General features: G+C 31.7%; 2 protein-coding genes across 8 annotated transcripts; one reads left to right on the forward strand and one right to left on the reverse strand.

The window, feature by feature from the left end:
* The first annotated feature begins 6,014 nt into the window (after positions 1-6,014).
* On the forward strand, positions 6,015-10,197 carry LOC120073041 (probable polygalacturonase). 6 transcript variants are annotated; one of them, XM_039025653.1, is made up of 7 exons: positions 6,203-6,356; positions 6,468-6,613; positions 7,343-7,660; positions 7,746-7,866; positions 7,960-8,134; positions 8,258-8,328; positions 8,968-10,197. In XM_039025653.1, exons 2-7 carry the CDS (start codon positions 6,602-6,604, stop codon positions 9,639-9,641), a joined length of 1,371 nt encoding a protein of 456 aa, XP_038881581.1. In that variant the 5' UTR covers positions 6,203-6,356; positions 6,468-6,601; the 3' UTR covers positions 9,642-10,197. The 6 variants fall into 6 exon arrangements, with proteins under 6 accessions (XP_038881556.1, XP_038881581.1, XP_038881545.1 ...); XM_039025628.1 differs by lacking the exons at positions 6,203-6,356; positions 6,468-6,613 and adding an exon at positions 6,015-6,130; XM_039025617.1 differs by lacking the exon at positions 6,468-6,613 and having other exon boundaries at positions 6,208-6,356.
* Positions 10,198-10,719: 522 nt separating this feature from the next.
* Positions 10,720-12,929, reverse strand: LOC120073063 (heavy metal-associated isoprenylated plant protein 36-like). 2 transcript variants are annotated; one of them, XM_039025678.1, is made up of 3 exons: positions 12,524-12,927; positions 12,324-12,408; positions 10,720-12,226 (listed from the first exon to the last, which is right to left on the reverse strand). In XM_039025678.1, the coding sequence occupies exons 1-3, from the start codon at positions 12,539-12,541 to the stop codon at positions 11,139-11,141; spliced, it is 1,191 nt and encodes a 396-aa protein (XP_038881606.1). In that variant the 5' UTR covers positions 12,542-12,927; the 3' UTR covers positions 10,720-11,138. The 2 variants fall into 2 exon arrangements, with proteins under 2 accessions (XP_038881606.1, XP_038881597.1); XM_039025669.1 differs by having other exon boundaries at positions 10,720-12,408; positions 12,524-12,929.
* Positions 12,930-18,273: the final 5,344 nt, after the last annotated feature.

Raw genomic sequence — 18,273 nt, forward strand, 5'->3', positions numbered from 1 at the left:
ATATATTAGAATATCTTGTAAGTATATATTGAGAGACTATACCTTTTTAATTAATTAAACATATTATTTATAAAAGGTAAGTATCGAAATCTCACCCTATGATAATCTCGAATTGACAGCTTCGATAAATTAATCGTGAATATGAACATTAATCTCAACTAGTATAAAACATACATTCTATCAAACATATAAATTGTCATTGATGAATACACATCATCTTTTTTTGCAAAGAGTCAATAGCAACCATTAAGATTAATTTGCATATATAATTGTAGGGTTTAATAAATAAGAGTAGGAATTATACAAAAGTTCTAGCCCATGAAGTATTATGTCTAAATGTTAGTTCCTTTTAAATTTTCTGTTTCTTAAAATTTTATGCTTGTTAATAATTTCTTTAGTGTGTATATATCATTCATGTTTAAATATTTAATCAAATTTTAAAAAAGAAAACACCATTAAAAAAGATTTATATTTGTCAAATGAGTTTATATACAAAGACGTATTTTGAGAGCTTTCAAAATATAGTTATGATAGAAGTAGAAACTTTCTCTACCTGTGTATTATTGCTTATCATCCACTAAACTAACGTAGTTAATAAAAAAAATTATTTGATAAATTCAAGGGAAAAAATAAAGCCTATATTTTTTTTCTCAAAATTTTGGAGTAGATCTTGATAAAATTAGATAACAAAGCGGATAAATACATATCTAGGTGTGCCATATTTATATAACTTGATCTTATAAACGGGACTTTGTATTATTTATTTATTTATTTCCTAGTATTACGGTTCAACCTATTTTTAAAAAATCAAGGATTTAAATATGAGTTTCTTTTTCTTGTTATGGACTTTAAGTGAAATTCTATACCAACTATCAAGGACCAAACAATTCTTTTCATGCAATTTAAAATATTTTATTACATTAGATAAGGAATTAAGCTCTTTATAAAATTTTAAAATATAATAATTCAACCAAAAGTTTAAAATTTAAATAGCTCTTTTTTTTCTTTTTTTTCCATTCTAATTAAAAAAATATTTTTTTTTCCACCCATTTGAAAATTCTTCGAAACAGACTCAAGCCAATAAGATAATACTTTAATCAACTAATTGAAGCATGTTGATTAGTTTGACAAATCTTTAATAAAGATTAAATAGTATATATTTTGGTAGATGATATATAAAATCATGGTTAAAGTGAACATAATTCAACTATAATCCATATATACTTATTTTTGGAGGTTGAAAATTATTATGCAATTAATAATGTTTTCATTCATTTTAGAATTACCCAAATATTAAATAATATTAAAAGCAATTTAAAGTGCTTCTTGACAGGTGTTATTTTTAATAATCAATTAAAATGAATTCAGTTAAATTAAATTTATTTTTGTGTGGTGTGGGTGGTGTATGTGTATATATATTTGGTGTGATAGTTGAAGACAAACAAGAAAAAGCTATGGACAGAGGATGTCCTCTCCATTATCATGTATTCCTTATTTTGTAATAGAAACACACAAATTAATTGTTGAGTTGATTTAAGTTTGTTTCATTCATTCTCTTTGTCAATTATTAATTATAATCAAAACTTATTTTCTATTTAACTTATTTAGGGGTGAGACATTTTGGTCTTTGTTAGAATATTTATCTCATGCAAATATATGGATAGATTTTGGAGTGAGCAATCTCATTATGATGAAAAATAAAAACTGGAGGACGAAACATGGAATAAAGATTAAATAAGATAAAAGACGAGTGGTAGAGACAAAGATTAGAGATCAACATGATAAACGAGGATGATGCAAGAAGGGAGACCAAATCGAAGAAAAGAATAATATGAATTTTGGTCCTTAAACTTTAATATTGTTCTATTTTTAATATTTGAGTTGTTAAACGGTTTGTTTAGTCATTAAATTTTCAAATAAATATATATTGTTTTGATACGTCAATGGATTTAAAAAACGTATATTTTTCTCTCAACTTCTGAAATGTAATAGTTTGTGTCCTTAATATATTATTTTACCACCTAATATTTGCTTACATAATGATTATTGTTTCCAACATATTCGATTTAAATACACACTAACATCGAATTAATCCTCAATTAATATACATAGTCAAAACTTCATTAGAAATGTGTTAAAAGTAAAACAAACAAAAGCTAAGGATCAATGTAATTATTTTTCTACAGTTAATATACAAACATCATCACAAATCACGAGAACTAAAATGAGACACCTACAAATAAAATTAACAAAAACAATAATCATTTTAAAACTTCAAAAATTAAAATGAAGCAAAATAAAGATAGAGATTTAAATCCACAAAAATAGAAAATTAAATTTTGCTTTTTTTTTTTTTTTTTTTCAGTACAATAACTTTCTGATAGTGATTAAACCTTCATTCTCAAGAAATTCTGTGTTTATGCATTTAAATTTTTTGATATCTTAAATAAACTACATGATAATATCAACCATCAAATGTTTTTCCAATCTATTTCAATTTAAAAAGTACCATAAACATTAAATACTATACCAATCAATATATTTAGTCAAAAAAAAATAATAATAATTGCAAATCTATAACAGCAAGCGCATCCAAGAAAAATCCAAAAAACAAAAGGAAAAAAAAAGGCCATTATTGTAAATGTGCATGTGCTGATGTGTTCGACAGCCTGTAACCTGATTCACCGGCGACCCACCGCCGCCGCCACCACCACACATCGGAATCACAACGGTCTAACTTTCCGGCGGATTAAACAAAATTTTCGTATTTTTCTAAAACCAAACATTCGGCCGCTCTATAGAATCTCTAATAAATGTGGAATAATACAAAACCTCAAAAAAATCAACAGTTGTTTAAAATATTAAAGAAAACTTAGGTTTACTTTGGGATTAATTAAATTAATCACTTGGACTGCCCTCATTAATTTTAAAAAAATGGGGGGAAATAAAATATAATTAGGTGGTTGTGAACTTCACATAGCTGGCTGCTTTTAGAATTGAGTAAAAATATATAATTAAAAAAGAAAATAGAAAGAGACAATGAAATGGAGCCCAAATATGGACAAAAAATAATTCAGGCCATTTCTATAAATCTATACATTTGATTCCATGCCCCCTAAAGCACACTCTAATCTCAATTCCCTCTTTAATCTTCCCTTAACCTTTATTTATTTGGATTCTTTTTTTTTTTCTCTCTCTCTCTCTCTCTCTGGGTAATTTCAATATTCAATTATTTAATAAAAATTTTTTACACTCTTGTTCAACAATTTGGGTGTGATAATTTCGAGTCAACTAAATTATTTACGTGTTTTTTGGTCAAACTTTGATAATTTCATGCTTATAATGACGTAACTAGAAGTTCAAAATAACATACCTTTTAAAAAATAGGTCAGATTTTATTTTGGACGTTCTAAAATGGATCATTTGTACCATATTTTCATATAAATTTATTTATTGATATTATACCAAAAGTTTCTATTTCATCGATTTACTCTTGTTTATTTCTTTTGAAATAATTTTTTGAAACTATTTTTATGTTGAATTATATATTAAACAACTAAATATATAATTAATGAGTCGGTTACGATGATTTTTCTTTCCTTCCTGTTTTTATTTTTATTTTTATAGTTATGAATAGTTGAGTTTTTGGTAGTATATGTATATGTTATTGGAAATATGTTTTCTTTGCTTTTAGAACCCAAAGAAAAAAAAATTGTATGTATGTATTCATAGTCATAAGAATATGTTCCTCCTTATCAATCATTTTGTCAAAGCATCATTGATGGGTGCAAATATATTTATATTTTGATTGAATTATTATACAGTTGTGACCTAAATTTAATAAAATGTGTACTTTTTTTCTCCTCTAATGTTTTAGTTCATAAACCTATAGCCATAAAAATAGACTTTTGATAAATCAAAAATACTTTCGCAACTATATCAAAAACATTTGATCATATATATATATTTATTTATTTATTTATTTATTTATTTATTTATTTATTATTTTTAAATAAAGAAAAATGAACAAATTTCTTTATAAATATAGCAAAATGTCACCATCTATTAGTAATAGATCATGATAGGTTTAAAAATATTTTTAACAGTTTTACCATTATTATCCCTTTTTTTAGTAAAATTTAGTTTAGTTTGATTATCAAATTTATAACTTAATATATTATTTTTTTAATTTAACTTCAAACAAACTTAAATATACTTTTTCAAACGTAAAAATTTACAAACAATAAATTTATTTAGCATAATACTTAGTAAGTTACCAAAAATATAGATGATAAATTAAGTCATGAAGTATCATAATCTTTTCTCACTCGAGTGATACCTAATAACTTTGTGAAAATTAATAATGCATACTCCATTTATTTACCCTATGAACCTTTTTTGTTTATTTTTTTAATTTCATGGAACTCTCCAACCTTCATAAATAATATTAAACTAGTAATTGATTATAATGAACAAGAGTATTGTTTTTTTTTTTTTTTTTTAAAGAAAAACAAAGAGTTTTATCTATACTATCATGATATCATACATGATAAAAATGTTAAAATACTATTTTGATCCACATACTTTAGATTTTGTTTCATTTTAATATCAAATTGTTCAATTTTAGTCAATTTGCTCTCAATAAATTTTAAAATTAGCAAGTTAGTTAATTGTTGATTTTTTTCTCAAAAGAGTTTAGTCTACTTGAGCATCTCTTTTAATAAATTGGGAAATATACTTGCATAATGTCTTTTTCTATATGAAAATTATTATTACTATTTTAATCAAATTGGATCAAAAATAAATTTGAATGACTACACATTCAAGATTTATTAAGGCTTTAATTAAAAGACTCGTGATAGTCCACTTTACTTATAATTTTAATAAAAACAGGGAAGAAAACGTATATTTTGATCAAATAAAATTTTGATGGAAATATTAATAAAATATCAATTTTCGATGAATATTTATAGAAAAAGTATAGAAAAAAAGAGTAATGATATTTTGTTGTTTATTATTGTTTTTGTATATTTTGCAAATTTGTGTATCATATAATGAAAATATCAATTCACTCTTTAAGTTGATATCGAACCCACAGAAATAAGGGTATATGTTTATATTGATAAAAATGTAATATTATGATTTAGATGGAAGGGTAAAAGAAAAAAGGGAGAGAGAAATGAATTATAGTAAAAAAAAAGAAAAGAAAAGAAAAGGGAAAAAGAAAGAAAGAAAAAAACATAGTAATTAAAGAGATGAGGGGAGGGTGAGGTGTGGAAGAAGATGTTTTTGTTCTTCGTTAGTGTGTGTTGTGTTGTGTTGTGTTGGGTGATTGTTTGTTGTTCTGTCAAGTGATTGATGCCAGCCTGGCATCTCCGCTATCATTGATTCTGGCGCCACCCCCCCCTCTCTCTCTCTCTCCCCCCTTCTGTCATCCCACATGCCCTCTCATTGCCCCCATCCCATGCACTCCTCTACGCTTTCCTTTCCTCCTCTCTTTCTCCTCCACGTGTCCCCTCTCCCACCCAATCCTACCCCTCCACGTGTCCCCCTCTCACAACTCCATCTCCTTTTTACCCTATTTTCACTCCTACTCTACTTCGTATCCACATTCTCCATTTTAAATATTTTCCTTTCTAATTTCTTAATTTGAATTTTTTTCCCCTCTTATTAGCATTTTATTCATATTCTGATATACCGTCATACTACTAAATCTACAAACATCCACCAGTGGTTAGATATTGCTCCATTCGAATCCTTCTTCATTTTTTTGTTTCATATTATATAATATTTTAATTTTCCTTCTCTTTTTTTTTTTTTTGAACTTGGGTTGACATTTTTCTGTTTTTATATACCTAAATAACATAAAACAATTAGCTAATTTTGGAATTGATTTTTGATTTTGAAATAATAGTCAATGTTTGTGGGTATTTACAATTACACAACACAGAGCCACAAGTACATACACAATATACAATATACATTGTTTTTCTTTAAAAAACATTAGAGATTAGATACAGACATAACCCATAATACTTTCTCTCTCTCTTCTCAAAATCCTCCTCTGATGGAGGGCCGTTTCAAACAATTTTGTCGGCGAGAGACGTTACTAATCATATTCACTAACAGGGTAATTCCCAATTACTGCTAATTAATATCCCTAATTACTTCTATTTTCTTTTCCTTTTCTTTTTATTAATTATTCTTCTAAGAAGAAGAAGAACATCAACAAGGCAGAATTTCTTCCTTCACCCTTTTTTTTTTTTTCTTTTCTCTCTCTCTCTCTCTTTATGTGCAATTTGGAAAGCTGTCATTTCTACATCCCTATAGTGTCCTTCCCTTCACAATTTCCTTTTGTAAGTTTTATTTGATTTTGGGTTTGCATTTATATCATTAATGCTTATTATTATCGAATACCCATTTGCCTCCTTACTCTCTTTTTTCCTTTTCTTCTTTTCCGGCTTCAGCTCCCTCTGCTTCGCCGATTTTGCTGCTCCTTTCCCCACCGTCTCCTTCTCCTTCTCCTTCTCCTTCGGTGTTTTGGATTCTGCATCTCCTTTCCCTTTTTCTTTTTGGTCATTGTCGTCTCTGGCTTTGACCAATGAGGATGCTAGTAAGTACGTTTCTTTTTATCTGGGTTTTTCTTATTTTTCATTCTTTTTTGTTCTATCTACTTTGTTTCCCTTTGCTCTACGAATCTATCCCCCTTCCCCCCCTCCATATCCTATTTTCTGTTGATTTCTGGAGAAACCCCTTTTCGTTTTTTTCATGATTTTTGTTTTCAATGTCTTCCACCATCACTTGTTTACCTCGGGTTCTTTCTTTTCGCTCTCTTCTCCATGTTTCTTTACAGATGGTCCAGAAACCCTTTTTGACTTTTCGTCATTTGTATTCTCCCCTTCTCTTCCTCTATTAACCTTTTTTTTTCTTCCTCTCTCTCTCTCTCTCTCTCTCTCTCTCTCTCCCCCTCTCTCTCCTTAAACATTTCCTTGATGTTGATTTTCTGGCAGGTTTCAATTTCTAGATTTGATGTTCTTCTGCATTTTATTACTTTCATGCTATTGATTTCTCAATTTTATGTTTTCATCTCTCTTTGATCTGCTTTTCTTCTTGTGGGATTAGTTTCATTCTCATGTTGGTACTTTTTTTTTTCCCTTCTTGATTTGCAAGTTGTTGCATCAATCAATACCTTCATCTTTTCATTTCCTCTCTAACTTGAATCTGCAATTTTGGGGATTTGTAAAGTTCTTGTTTTTCAATGTACTTGTGGTTCTAGTTGTATTTGGTTGATTAAATCAATTCATGGTGTTGCCTCTAAGTTTCTTTTGGTTTTTTTCTTTAGGTGGCATTGCTTTTGTTGCTACAATTGAGCAATGCTGCGAAAATAATCGGTGAAGAGCTCGCCGGACAGTGTGATTCTAAACCAACATTAGATCCAAGACCACACAGTGTGTCTATCTTGGAGTTTGGCGCTGTTGGCGACGGCAAAACTCTCAACACCATTGCCTTCCAAAATGCCATTTTTTATCTTAAATCCTTTGCTGATAAGGGTGGAGCTCAGCTTTATGTTCCACCTGGAAAGTGGCTCACTGGAAGCATTAATCTTACCAGCCATCTTACCCTCTTCTTGGAAAAAGGTGCTGTGATTCTTGGCTCTCAGGTATGTCTTTCTTCATGGATTGTGCTCAAGCAAGTAGTTGTGTCTAGGAATTTGTTTTGAAACACATTGATCTTCTCTTTAACAGGACCCATCCCATTGGGAACTTGTCAATCCCTTACCTTCATATGGTAGAGGTATTGAAGTTCCAGGGAAACGATACCGAAGCTTGATAAATGGTTACAATTTACAAGATGTTGTAATAACAGGTTTGTTGCCCTTCTAACCCTTGATTAAGTATCTAGTTTGCGAAAATGCATTCCTCTGAACTAGTGTTATTATGTTGATTTTGGATGCGCTAGGTGATGATGGGGTCATTGATGGACAGGGTTTAGTTTGGTGGAATTGGTTTAGCTCTCATTCCCTAAACTACAGCCGCCCTCACCTCGTGGAATTTGAGGATTCTCAATATGTAGTTGTATCAAACCTCACTTTCTTGAACACTCCTGCATATAACATTCATCCAGTCTATTGCAGGTATGCTATAACAACCAGGGATTGGTTTCTTCTACCTCTGCTGGTTCTGTTCACCTTGTTGATGATATGTCTATTTGCTGATTGTCAGAGAATCTTTATTGAATATAAGTTTTTCATGTGCAGTAACGTCTATGTTTACAACATCTCTGTCTCTGCACCTTCTGAATCTCCCTACACAGTTGGAATAGTCCCAGGTTTGTAATGCTTCTTCAATTTTCAGCATCCCCATTGTTATTTTGTGTGACTATTGTTGACTGGCCCTCTCTCTCTCTCTCGTTCTCTCATTCTCTCATATGATGTGATACATCCTATGGCCAAATGGTGTGAGCACCATTGAAGAATCTCTCCCCTTTTATCTCTCACTCCCACAAGCACACACACAACACATAGTGCTCTGAAGAAGATTCCATCAAGAAGGCTATCATGAGTAGTTGACTGTTAACAGATATGTTTATAAATTTTAGTTAACATCAACACTTATTTAAAATCATTAGTCTAAGAAAAGCAACGTCTTCAAATAAAGTCCCAATATACAAAGTTCTTATATTTGGGGCCTGAGGTCTGTGATGATAATTTTTACAGTAAAATTTAGTTGGATTGAATTTAGAAAATAAGATTCTGTTAGGAGTTTATGACACGTAGTGGGATGCCATCATGATCAAAAGGATTTGTTGTGGATGGACCAAATTTAGACATACGGTACATCATGGATTTCATTAATGATCATCAATTCAAGAATTAAATTTAGTAGTATGCAATTCATTCTTTCTAGTTTCTAATTAATGAGGTGGAGAGGCATTCTTTTCTAAATAAAGTTTGATTGGTGCTTTCAGATTCCTCCGATCATGTATGCATAGAGGGCTGCAACATTGCCACAGGATATGATGCCATTGCCTTGAAGAGTGGTTGGGATCAGTATGGTATTGCCTATGGCAGACCATCTAAAAACATACACATTAGAAGGGTCCACCTCCAGTCATCTTCAGGTTCTTCCATTGCCTTTGGTAGTGAGATGTCTGGTGGGATATCTAATGTTCTTGTGGAGCATGTGCAACTGAACAACTCATTTATTGGCATTCAATTTAGAACTGCTAAGGGAAGAGGGGGTTACATTAAAGGAATAGTCGTTTCAGATGTTGAAATGGAAAACATATCCACGGCATTCAGTGCCTCTGGTCACTTCGAGTCACATCCGGACGATGAGTTTGATCCTAATGCTCTCCCAATTGTGCAGGACATAACCTTGCAGAATGTGAGAGGCACAAACATTAAAATTGCTGGAAACTTTTCTGGGATACAAGAATCTCCCTTCACTTCAATCTATTTATCCAACATTACCTTTTCAATCAATTCATCTTCTTCCACATCTTGGCTCTGTTCAGATGTTTCTGGCTTTTCAGAATCTGTGATCCCACCACCCTGTTCTGATCTCAGTACTCCATATTCAATTTCTTCCTCAGCAGCCTCTCCCCTTGTGAATTCAAATGGAAAAACTGCCGTTTTATGAAAACCCTTTCCATCCATGGTACACCAATATATATTTCAACCCCCATTCTACATGAGGGAAAATACCAAAACTTTCAATCATTGCCTTCTCCAAGTCAAGCCAGATTCTTTCAAATAAAAACCACATGTCTAGATTACTTGTTTCTTCATTCTCTTAGATTTGTTTTCTTCCATGTTGCAGTCTGCAGATTTATTTGTACAGTTCCATTTCTTCATTCACGTGTAAGGAAATTTTTGGTAGTGATTTTACAGGTCTTTTGGTATCGTTTGTGTTGCTTTTTTAAATTATTCCCCCTCCCTCCCCCCCTCAAGAGCTTGGTGCAATGTAATTTTCACTGTAAATTGTTCATTTGTTGTGAAGGGCTGAAAGGATAAAACTCTAGTTGTTGTGAAAAGCAATTCATGTGGAACCAAGTGATTGGAATAAAGGGATCTTGGTGACACTCTACTGCTTGTTAAGTAAATTAAGCTGGGTGCTCTTTTTTCCAATTCAAGTATACATTTTATTTCTCTTCCTCTTCCTGTTATGTTTAGTAATGAATTATCCTTTCTCGTCATTTCTGTCCATATTTTTTTATCTAATGCATAAGTGGCTACTATTCTGACAAGCATCATGGAATTTGATGCAAACAAGCTGCCACATGTCAACCTTTTACTGGTTTGCCCCTTGTTGATGCCTGAATGTTAGTGTTCTGGTTGCCTATACTCTACATCTGCATCATGCCATTAGTTCTGTCTTTCACTGTCCTTTAGACTTTCTTCCTCAGATTAAAATATCTTTAATTCTTCAAACATTATTCACATGATCGATTTGTGTATTATATATTGCTTGTTCTAAATTTAGTATTGGAATCTGACACCCGTTGCTACAAAGTAATTGACCGGATGTCTTATTGTCCTTTTTTACATTTTCTATAGGTGCAACCAAATGGTAGAATGAAAACATTGCCTAAATTTGATTCTTAGCTCTGATTTTGATAGTTTTGGGACATTTGCCATTTGGGCTATCAGTTTTGGATATTGGGTTCTTTTTGATTCAGTGATTGCATGGGCTTTTGTTCATCAAAATGGCTGCAGAATTAGATTTGAAGATTCGTTCTGGTAGGCCAGAACTTCGATTCATTCTCTCCGAATGCCTCTTATATTTCAGCAAATATTAAAACTTTTTTTTTTTTTGGCAAGAACATAAAGTCGTTTCTGTAAACATCTGTCAGCCGTTGAAGCCTTAAAAATCTTTACAACTTTACAAGATTCCCCACGTCGCCTTTACAAGAATGTTCTTCACCCGGTTTATCATCTATATCTACCCATCACCAAAAGGTGGGAATTTTGGTATCCGATTCTTCCAGCACTCCCACGTTGGGAATCTCATTCGTTTTCTCTTGCGTGCCCATCAAAAAGTCTTCCTAACATTAAATCACTTCCCCAACTCAACTGTAGGATCTTTTACCAGATGGGTTTTTTTTTTCTCTCTTTTTTTCTTTTCCTTCTATTTACTTTACATTAGATTACAAGCGTTCGGATTCTCGTCGCTGAATATTGATGTGATGTTCCCATTGCTACTGCCTGTGCCTGTGTTGTAATAGTCTTCATAGTAAAGGTCCATTCTTGGGCTGTAATGGGTGGTTGGTTGCTGTGGTATGTATTCAGAGGCATATGATGAGGGCCTGTTGTATGTCAGTGGCCGGACATACTCGGTAACGTATGGCGATGGCTTGTATGTGTTGTAGCTGTGTATCACGGTCACCGGCTGCGTTGATGTCACTCCTGGGATGTTGTGGTGGTAGTTGTGGCTAGAGCTGTATCTATGTTCGGGTTGGTGGTGGACTACGTGGCTTTGGCTATAGCCTGGAGGCTGGTGGTGGTGAACTGTATGGCTGTGATCAGATGGTTGGTGGTACTGAACTGTCTGGCTGTGATCAGGTAGCTGGTGGTGGTGAACCGTGTGGCTATATTCAGGTGGCTGGTGGGAGTGAACGATATGACCATGATCAGGTGGCTGGCTAACCACGTGGACATGCTCGGATGGTTGATGATGGCTTATGTGGCCGGGTTCAGTTGGTTGGTGGTGGACCATGTGGCTATGCTCAGGTTGGTGAGAGATGACATAGCCATGTTCTGGTCCTGGTCCTTGATGTTGGACAACCTGGCCGGGTTCTGAGGGATATTGGTGGACTACTTGACCGTGCTCGGATGGCTGGTGGTGGGTGACATGGCCCTGTCCAGGATCAGATGACCCAGGCGGTGGTGCTTGATGGCCGTTGGTTGGATCAGAGTGTGGTGCTGAATTACCATCTTGGACGACCATTTGGCTAGGTGGGCCATCACCCATGGCCATGTCATGAGACGGAGGAGGACCTCCACCCGATGACAAATTGGGTGGTTCACCACCACCACCACCACTAGGCATCATATTATCAGTAGGTTGGGCAGTAGCAGCAGCTTGAGGATCCGTCTGTTCAGACTCGGAACAAATGGTGGCGATCTTCCTGGTTTTCTTGATGGCTTTCATGATTCTCTCAGGTTCAGCCCATCCAATGATGGTGAGTTTCTGCTGGGGAAAGTCTATGTAGATATCATAAATGCCTGCAAAAGAACAAGAAAACTGAAGAAGAAGAAGAAGAAGAAGAAGAAAGCAGAGGAAAGCAAAGCAAAAAAAGATGGATTTTTGTGTTTGGCTCACCATTGATTCCATACAATGCCTTCTTGATCTTCTGAACACACCCATTACAGTCCATCCGGACCTTTATCTCAGTAATCCTCGGTTTCTGCAGAAAATCAAAGAATGCTCAGAACCCATAATGGAAATGGAAATGGAAATGGAGATCCAAATACTCATAAAAACAAGGAGAAGAAGAAGAAGAAGAAGAAGAAGAAGAATACCTCAAGTTCTGGAATCATGAGGAGGGGAGTAAAGGGAAAGAAGCAGGAAAGAATATGGAGGAAAGACAGAGAGATTATGTGGAAGGTGGAGAAGATTATAAACGAAGAATCAGAATTGAGAGTGGCAAAATAAAAAGAAGAGGAGATGGGAATATTTAAAAGGGGGAAACAAAAGGGTGTGGGACATGCAAGGAATCTAATTGGAACTTTAGGAGAGAAAAAATGAATTGTAAATACAAAAAAAATCCAAAACCGACCATTTTGGAAAGAATATCGATCACAGGAAAGAAGAGGGGGCGTTTGGATTTGGGTTTTGCATGCATGGAGTCTTGTAAAAAAGGGATGGCAAAAATAAACCCAAACCAGATCCCACGTCGCAATTTTTATAAAACATATGAGTTACTATGCTGTTAAAGTTTTATGAGAGATTATTTTAAATGTTAAAATTGTTGAAAATATTTTTAAGTATAGTAAAATGTCATTGTCTATCTCGGTTTATTGTGATCTACACCGATAAATAATGATATTTTGCTATATTTATAAATAAATCGGCTTATTTTTCTTTATTTAAAAATAGTCTAATTTTTTTTATTGAAATTTTGAGTTTTGGAAGGATTCAAAATTTTGTTAGGTAGGAATTTTGTTTCCCTCCTTTCAAGAAAACTCGAAACTTTCTTTTTATTATTTGTTAAAGAATTAGCTATGCCAACTCAATTCAAGTTTTTATAGTTTTATATAGTTTTAACATCAATTATATAGTTTCATACGCTAATGTTATTTCCAACCAATGATGAAACTATGGTTAGAATATCCATAAAATCAAGTAACCATTAGAGATATTAGTGGTCAACATTGTTTTCTTTAAAAATTCAATAACATAAATTGGTTATATGAGTCCTATCATTTTTCATTCAAGTAATTATCTTCAACATTTTTAGTACATGATTACTTGGGAGCATTATTCTAATTTCTATGAGAATTATCAAGATTTTGGATTCAAGGTAATGTTTTTGGTAGTAGACATGTACATTTTATAATAAGCAATTTACAGTTATTTTATATGCAAATATTTTATGTCTCCTTTAATTTTGTAATCTATGACCAATATTTGATAATATTTTGTTATTATTTGTCCGTTTCTTTTTAAAATTTATGTTCTTTCATTGACATTTACACAAATATTTATAATATACATCTAAATATTGTCTTACTATATAGAAATGATGATTAAAAATTGTCCATTATAATCTAGTTAAGCCGCAATTAAAGTTTCATTAACTAATTAACAATTTCCTTCAATTTCCATAAAGTTTATGAAAATTTTTGTCGACATCAATATTTTCATAAAATTGGGACATCAATATTTTTATGAACATCGATGTTTCAAACCTTACAAGTTACTCATCTTCGTTGCCATTTGGGTGTGAGATAGAAACTTTTGGTTACTCTAATAAAAAATAATGGTCAGCTAAGATAATTCAAAAGGTGCTTTTACATATAAATGTTGGTTTTTGGTTTGATTTACTTTATATTATTCTTCCTAATCCAGGGGTTTGGCTTACGAGGTTTCAATCTTAGCCATCCATCTCTAGGAGTTTCATGCCACTCTGGAATTGGAATCTACATATTATGTGTGTGTATATATATATATATAGAATAAATACTTTCTTTTTCTTTAAATTTTATTTATTTATTTATTTCTCTCTTTCTTTCCTTTTACTTTTGGACTAAAAAGACAATTTGATAAGTTCAGGTCTACAACATCATCACAAGAAACTATCAATAGTCTATAAAGAACTGATGCAACATAAAAGATATTACGCTAAATTCATGGCCAAACAAAGAAAATTCAAACTTGAAGAGGATAGAACACTCTCAAAGAACAATATCCTATATTGAAAACAATAATAAAAAAAACTCTCTATTACAATCTCAAAATTGATTATTTATATCCTTAACAAAAAAGAAGATAAATTACTAATTGATTATAAAATACTAATTAATCTAAATTAATAACTAAACTAGATATTAATTAGAAGGCCATATATAAGAATCCATGGAAGTCTAAGAATAAGTAGCACAAAGCCCACACTAGTGGCCGCGTCCGCGCACAAGCTCTCTCGCCTTTCATGTTTAGTCCGACATGTTTAAAGCATTCAAGTTTCGTTCGTAAACAAGCATATGAAATATTTCAACCATTAGATAAGAACTCTTTTATTTCTCTTGGTCGTTTGACCAAAAAGGTAATTTATTCAAAACTATCTTTCGTGGAGTCGATGATGGTAGGAGTATTTAAATGATCCAATAATTTGGATGGACTACTCAACCCAAAATATAAGGGTTGAGTTAGGTTGGGTTGGATTATTATTTTTTATTTTTGTTGGATGGGTCACAGGGCTAAAAATAAATTTAATTGATTCAAATCAACCCGAATTTTATATATATTAATTAAAAATATATATATTTCTCTTGCTTTAAAATTTGATTACTTTGTATTGAATAATTTGTGAATTTTTAATAATTTTCTTTTAAAATTGTTATGAATATTTGTCTTTATTTAAAGTTCGTAATAAATACTAGATATTTGATATCTAACATTTGAATTTTTGAGCATTTAGTTATTAATCATGTGTTGTAGATAAATTTACATATTTTTAATTAAAAAAAAGTTAAAACCCGACAACCTTGTTGAGTTTTATGTCCTAAAACTCGTGGTTTAAACTCATTATGTAAATCAATAAAGTTGTTATTAAAGTTTGATTCAATAAAGTTGTATTGAATATATAAATTGCTTATTTCGTTTAGAAATAAATTCAATAAACTAAAAATCCATGACTATTACATGAGTACTTGAACTTTATGTAGAGACATAAGAGTGGATCAGGTTCGAGTAAATAGTCAAAATTATCTATAATATATGAATAAGGTTGGGTGCCTTATTCTGGTAACACTATCAGATGCGGTTCACTCTGTAGTTGTTACAAGGAGTTGTGAAGTGCTACAGACGAAGTGATCCTGATTCGTACATGTGATGACATGAGGAGTGAGAGCGTTCTATGTAATGAGTTTGTGCAAGATTGGACCAAGAAATAAGTGACTCTTACTTTATAATGTTGTTTACTGTTTAAGACTGACTATTTCACAACGATGACCTAGGTAATTTAACCTGAATCATGAGCTAATTATGAACTCCTGTTTATTCGGAATTATCCTTAAATTTGTATAGGTGAAGGCTGGCTCAATATCGCCAACTCAATAAGCCTCCCATTTCAGGGATAAGACCAGGTAGATAGTTAGAGACATAGGGTGAAAGATGGAACTCACTCCTACTCGCTTTCAGAGATAGTAGAAAGATTGTTCCCTTAAGTGCTGACTTTGGGTCTTGAACAAGGGGGCTCCACCCTCTTATTGGTCCGAGAGAGACTCATTTTAATGATCGGATCACAAATCAATTGTTCATTAGAGGATCAATGGGACTTAAGGAACATGAGGTAATCTCGGGGGTAAAACAACCTTTTGATCCAGCCGTTATTACAAACAAACTGTGTAGGGTTAACTTACTAATCATGGTTATATCGAGTGGACACAATATATCTACAATGAGGAGAGTGCAACTCTGGGCTTTAGTGGAGTGGCCTAGTAGTTAACGAATAGTGGTTAATTCGGTGTATAGAGTTTAGCCGATTAATCTCGAATCATTGGAGCCCATGATCTGTAGGTCCACTAAGTCCCTCTACTAACTAGCTCACAAACGGATTAGCCTTAGAGTAGCGTGATAAGTTTATTTGAGTCGTTCAAATACAAATTAAGAGAATTAGTAATTATATGTGATATAATTACACTTTAATTTTGGAATTAAATGAAATTGGAGAATTGGTTAATATTTAAATATGATTTAAATATTAAATTCATGAATCCATGATAGTGGAATTGATGATTAATTAATTTGATATTTGATATTAAATTAATTAGAATTAATTAAATATTAACTATTAATTTTATTAGAAAAATTAATTATTTATGTAATTTTTGTAAAATTAATAAAAACTCAATTTTAATTTTTAATTTTAATTTTGAAAAAGTTTCAAAATTGAAATAAAAATTGGAAAAGTGGGAATTTCCCACTTCTTCAACCAAGCAGCTCATTCATGGTTCCACTATTTTTACAGCTCAAATTCTCAAGCTTAAGCTGGAATTCAGGCAGAAAGTTTGTTGCTTGAATGCCATGCAATATAAACTTCAATTTTGAAGTTGAAATAGATGATGCTTTGAAGAGATTTTTGTTGAAAAATCTGTTTGAAGAATGTTCTTCACAATGCTTAGTTCTTCACCTCCTTTTTCCCAAATTCAAGCTTGTTTTGAGTTCCACAACTCAATCTACAACTCCAAGAGAATAGTAGGAAGACCTTGTGGTGATTCACAACCAAAGGAGAAAGAGATTGCAGCTAAAAATTGTGATTCAAAAGGTACTTCAAAGGTTAGTGTTGAAACTCTGTTTTTAGTTTATGAGTATGTTGAATTCGAAGTCAAAACTAATGAATTAAAATGCTTAATGATCCTGTTTTCTTCCGCTACTTATTTCTTTAATCCAACAAACCTAACCCAACCCAACCCGAATTTTAATGGTTAGGTTGGGTTGGAACAGAGATTTTATTTGAGTCTTTTAGGTTGTCCAATCCAACCAACCCCAATTTTCAGGTTGATCCAAAAAATATCCTTAAATCAACTTAACTCAACGCACGTACACCTTTAGATGTTGGTTGACTCAAAGATGTCAATGTTTATATTGAAGAAAAGTTAATGTATAAAAGCTACTTCTAAATTTCATGAGTTGATGAATTTTTAATTTTATATTTAATAAGTGCTTATGTTTAAATTTGTTTAACGATACTTTGCTAATACATTCAACGATCTATATTTAAGTGTTAAAGTGACGACATTAACATAGGAACCTAGTATATATGGACATAAATAAAATAAAAAGTTTAGAACCATTAGAAATTTTTGAAAGTATAAATATTAGATATGCATACAATTGGAAAGTTAGAGACTTTTGTTTTAAAGTATACAATCTTGAAAATTTAACATTTTGATATATTGTTTTGTTTGTTTCCAAATTTTCAAAGGTTTCATTTTTTTTTTTTTTGTGTTAAACTATTATTAAATTCAAAATTTGAACACATGAGACAATAATCCTGGAATAACCACATCATTTACTTAGGTTCCAAAGATGATTATAGGTTAAGAACGAAAGAAATACCCTTTCAAATTCATGTGAGGTTTACATTAAAAAAATAATCTTAATTTTAAGTAGAAGTTTTTTTTTTCTTTTTTAATTTAACCATTGTCAAGTGAAAGATCATACCATCAACTTTTGAGATAGTAATTAATGTCATTATCACCTAAGCTATGCTCAAATTGGTGTTTTGAATAATCATTTTTAGATTTTTGTTTAATTCAAACTTAATAAGTGAAAGATCAAACTATCAACTTCTAAAATAGTAATTAATGTCTTTATCTAATGAACATAGCTCAAATTGACATCATTGTTAGATTCTCCAAACATTTTTAAAATGTTATTTCTTAACATATGGGTTGCAATCAAATCATACACAACATGCTTCTAGATAAGAACGTAGAGTATATTATTACATATAAAAGAAGGTATGAGAAAGAAAAAACATAAATATAAGGTCTAGGAATTTTATTTTATTTATTTTTTTTTTGGGTATAATTTGGCCTAAAAATGA

Source organism: Benincasa hispida, chromosome 1 (assembly GCF_009727055.1).
Source record: "Benincasa hispida cultivar B227 chromosome 1, ASM972705v1, whole genome shotgun sequence".
NCBI lineage: Eukaryota > Viridiplantae > Streptophyta > Magnoliopsida > Cucurbitales > Cucurbitaceae > Benincasa > Benincasa hispida.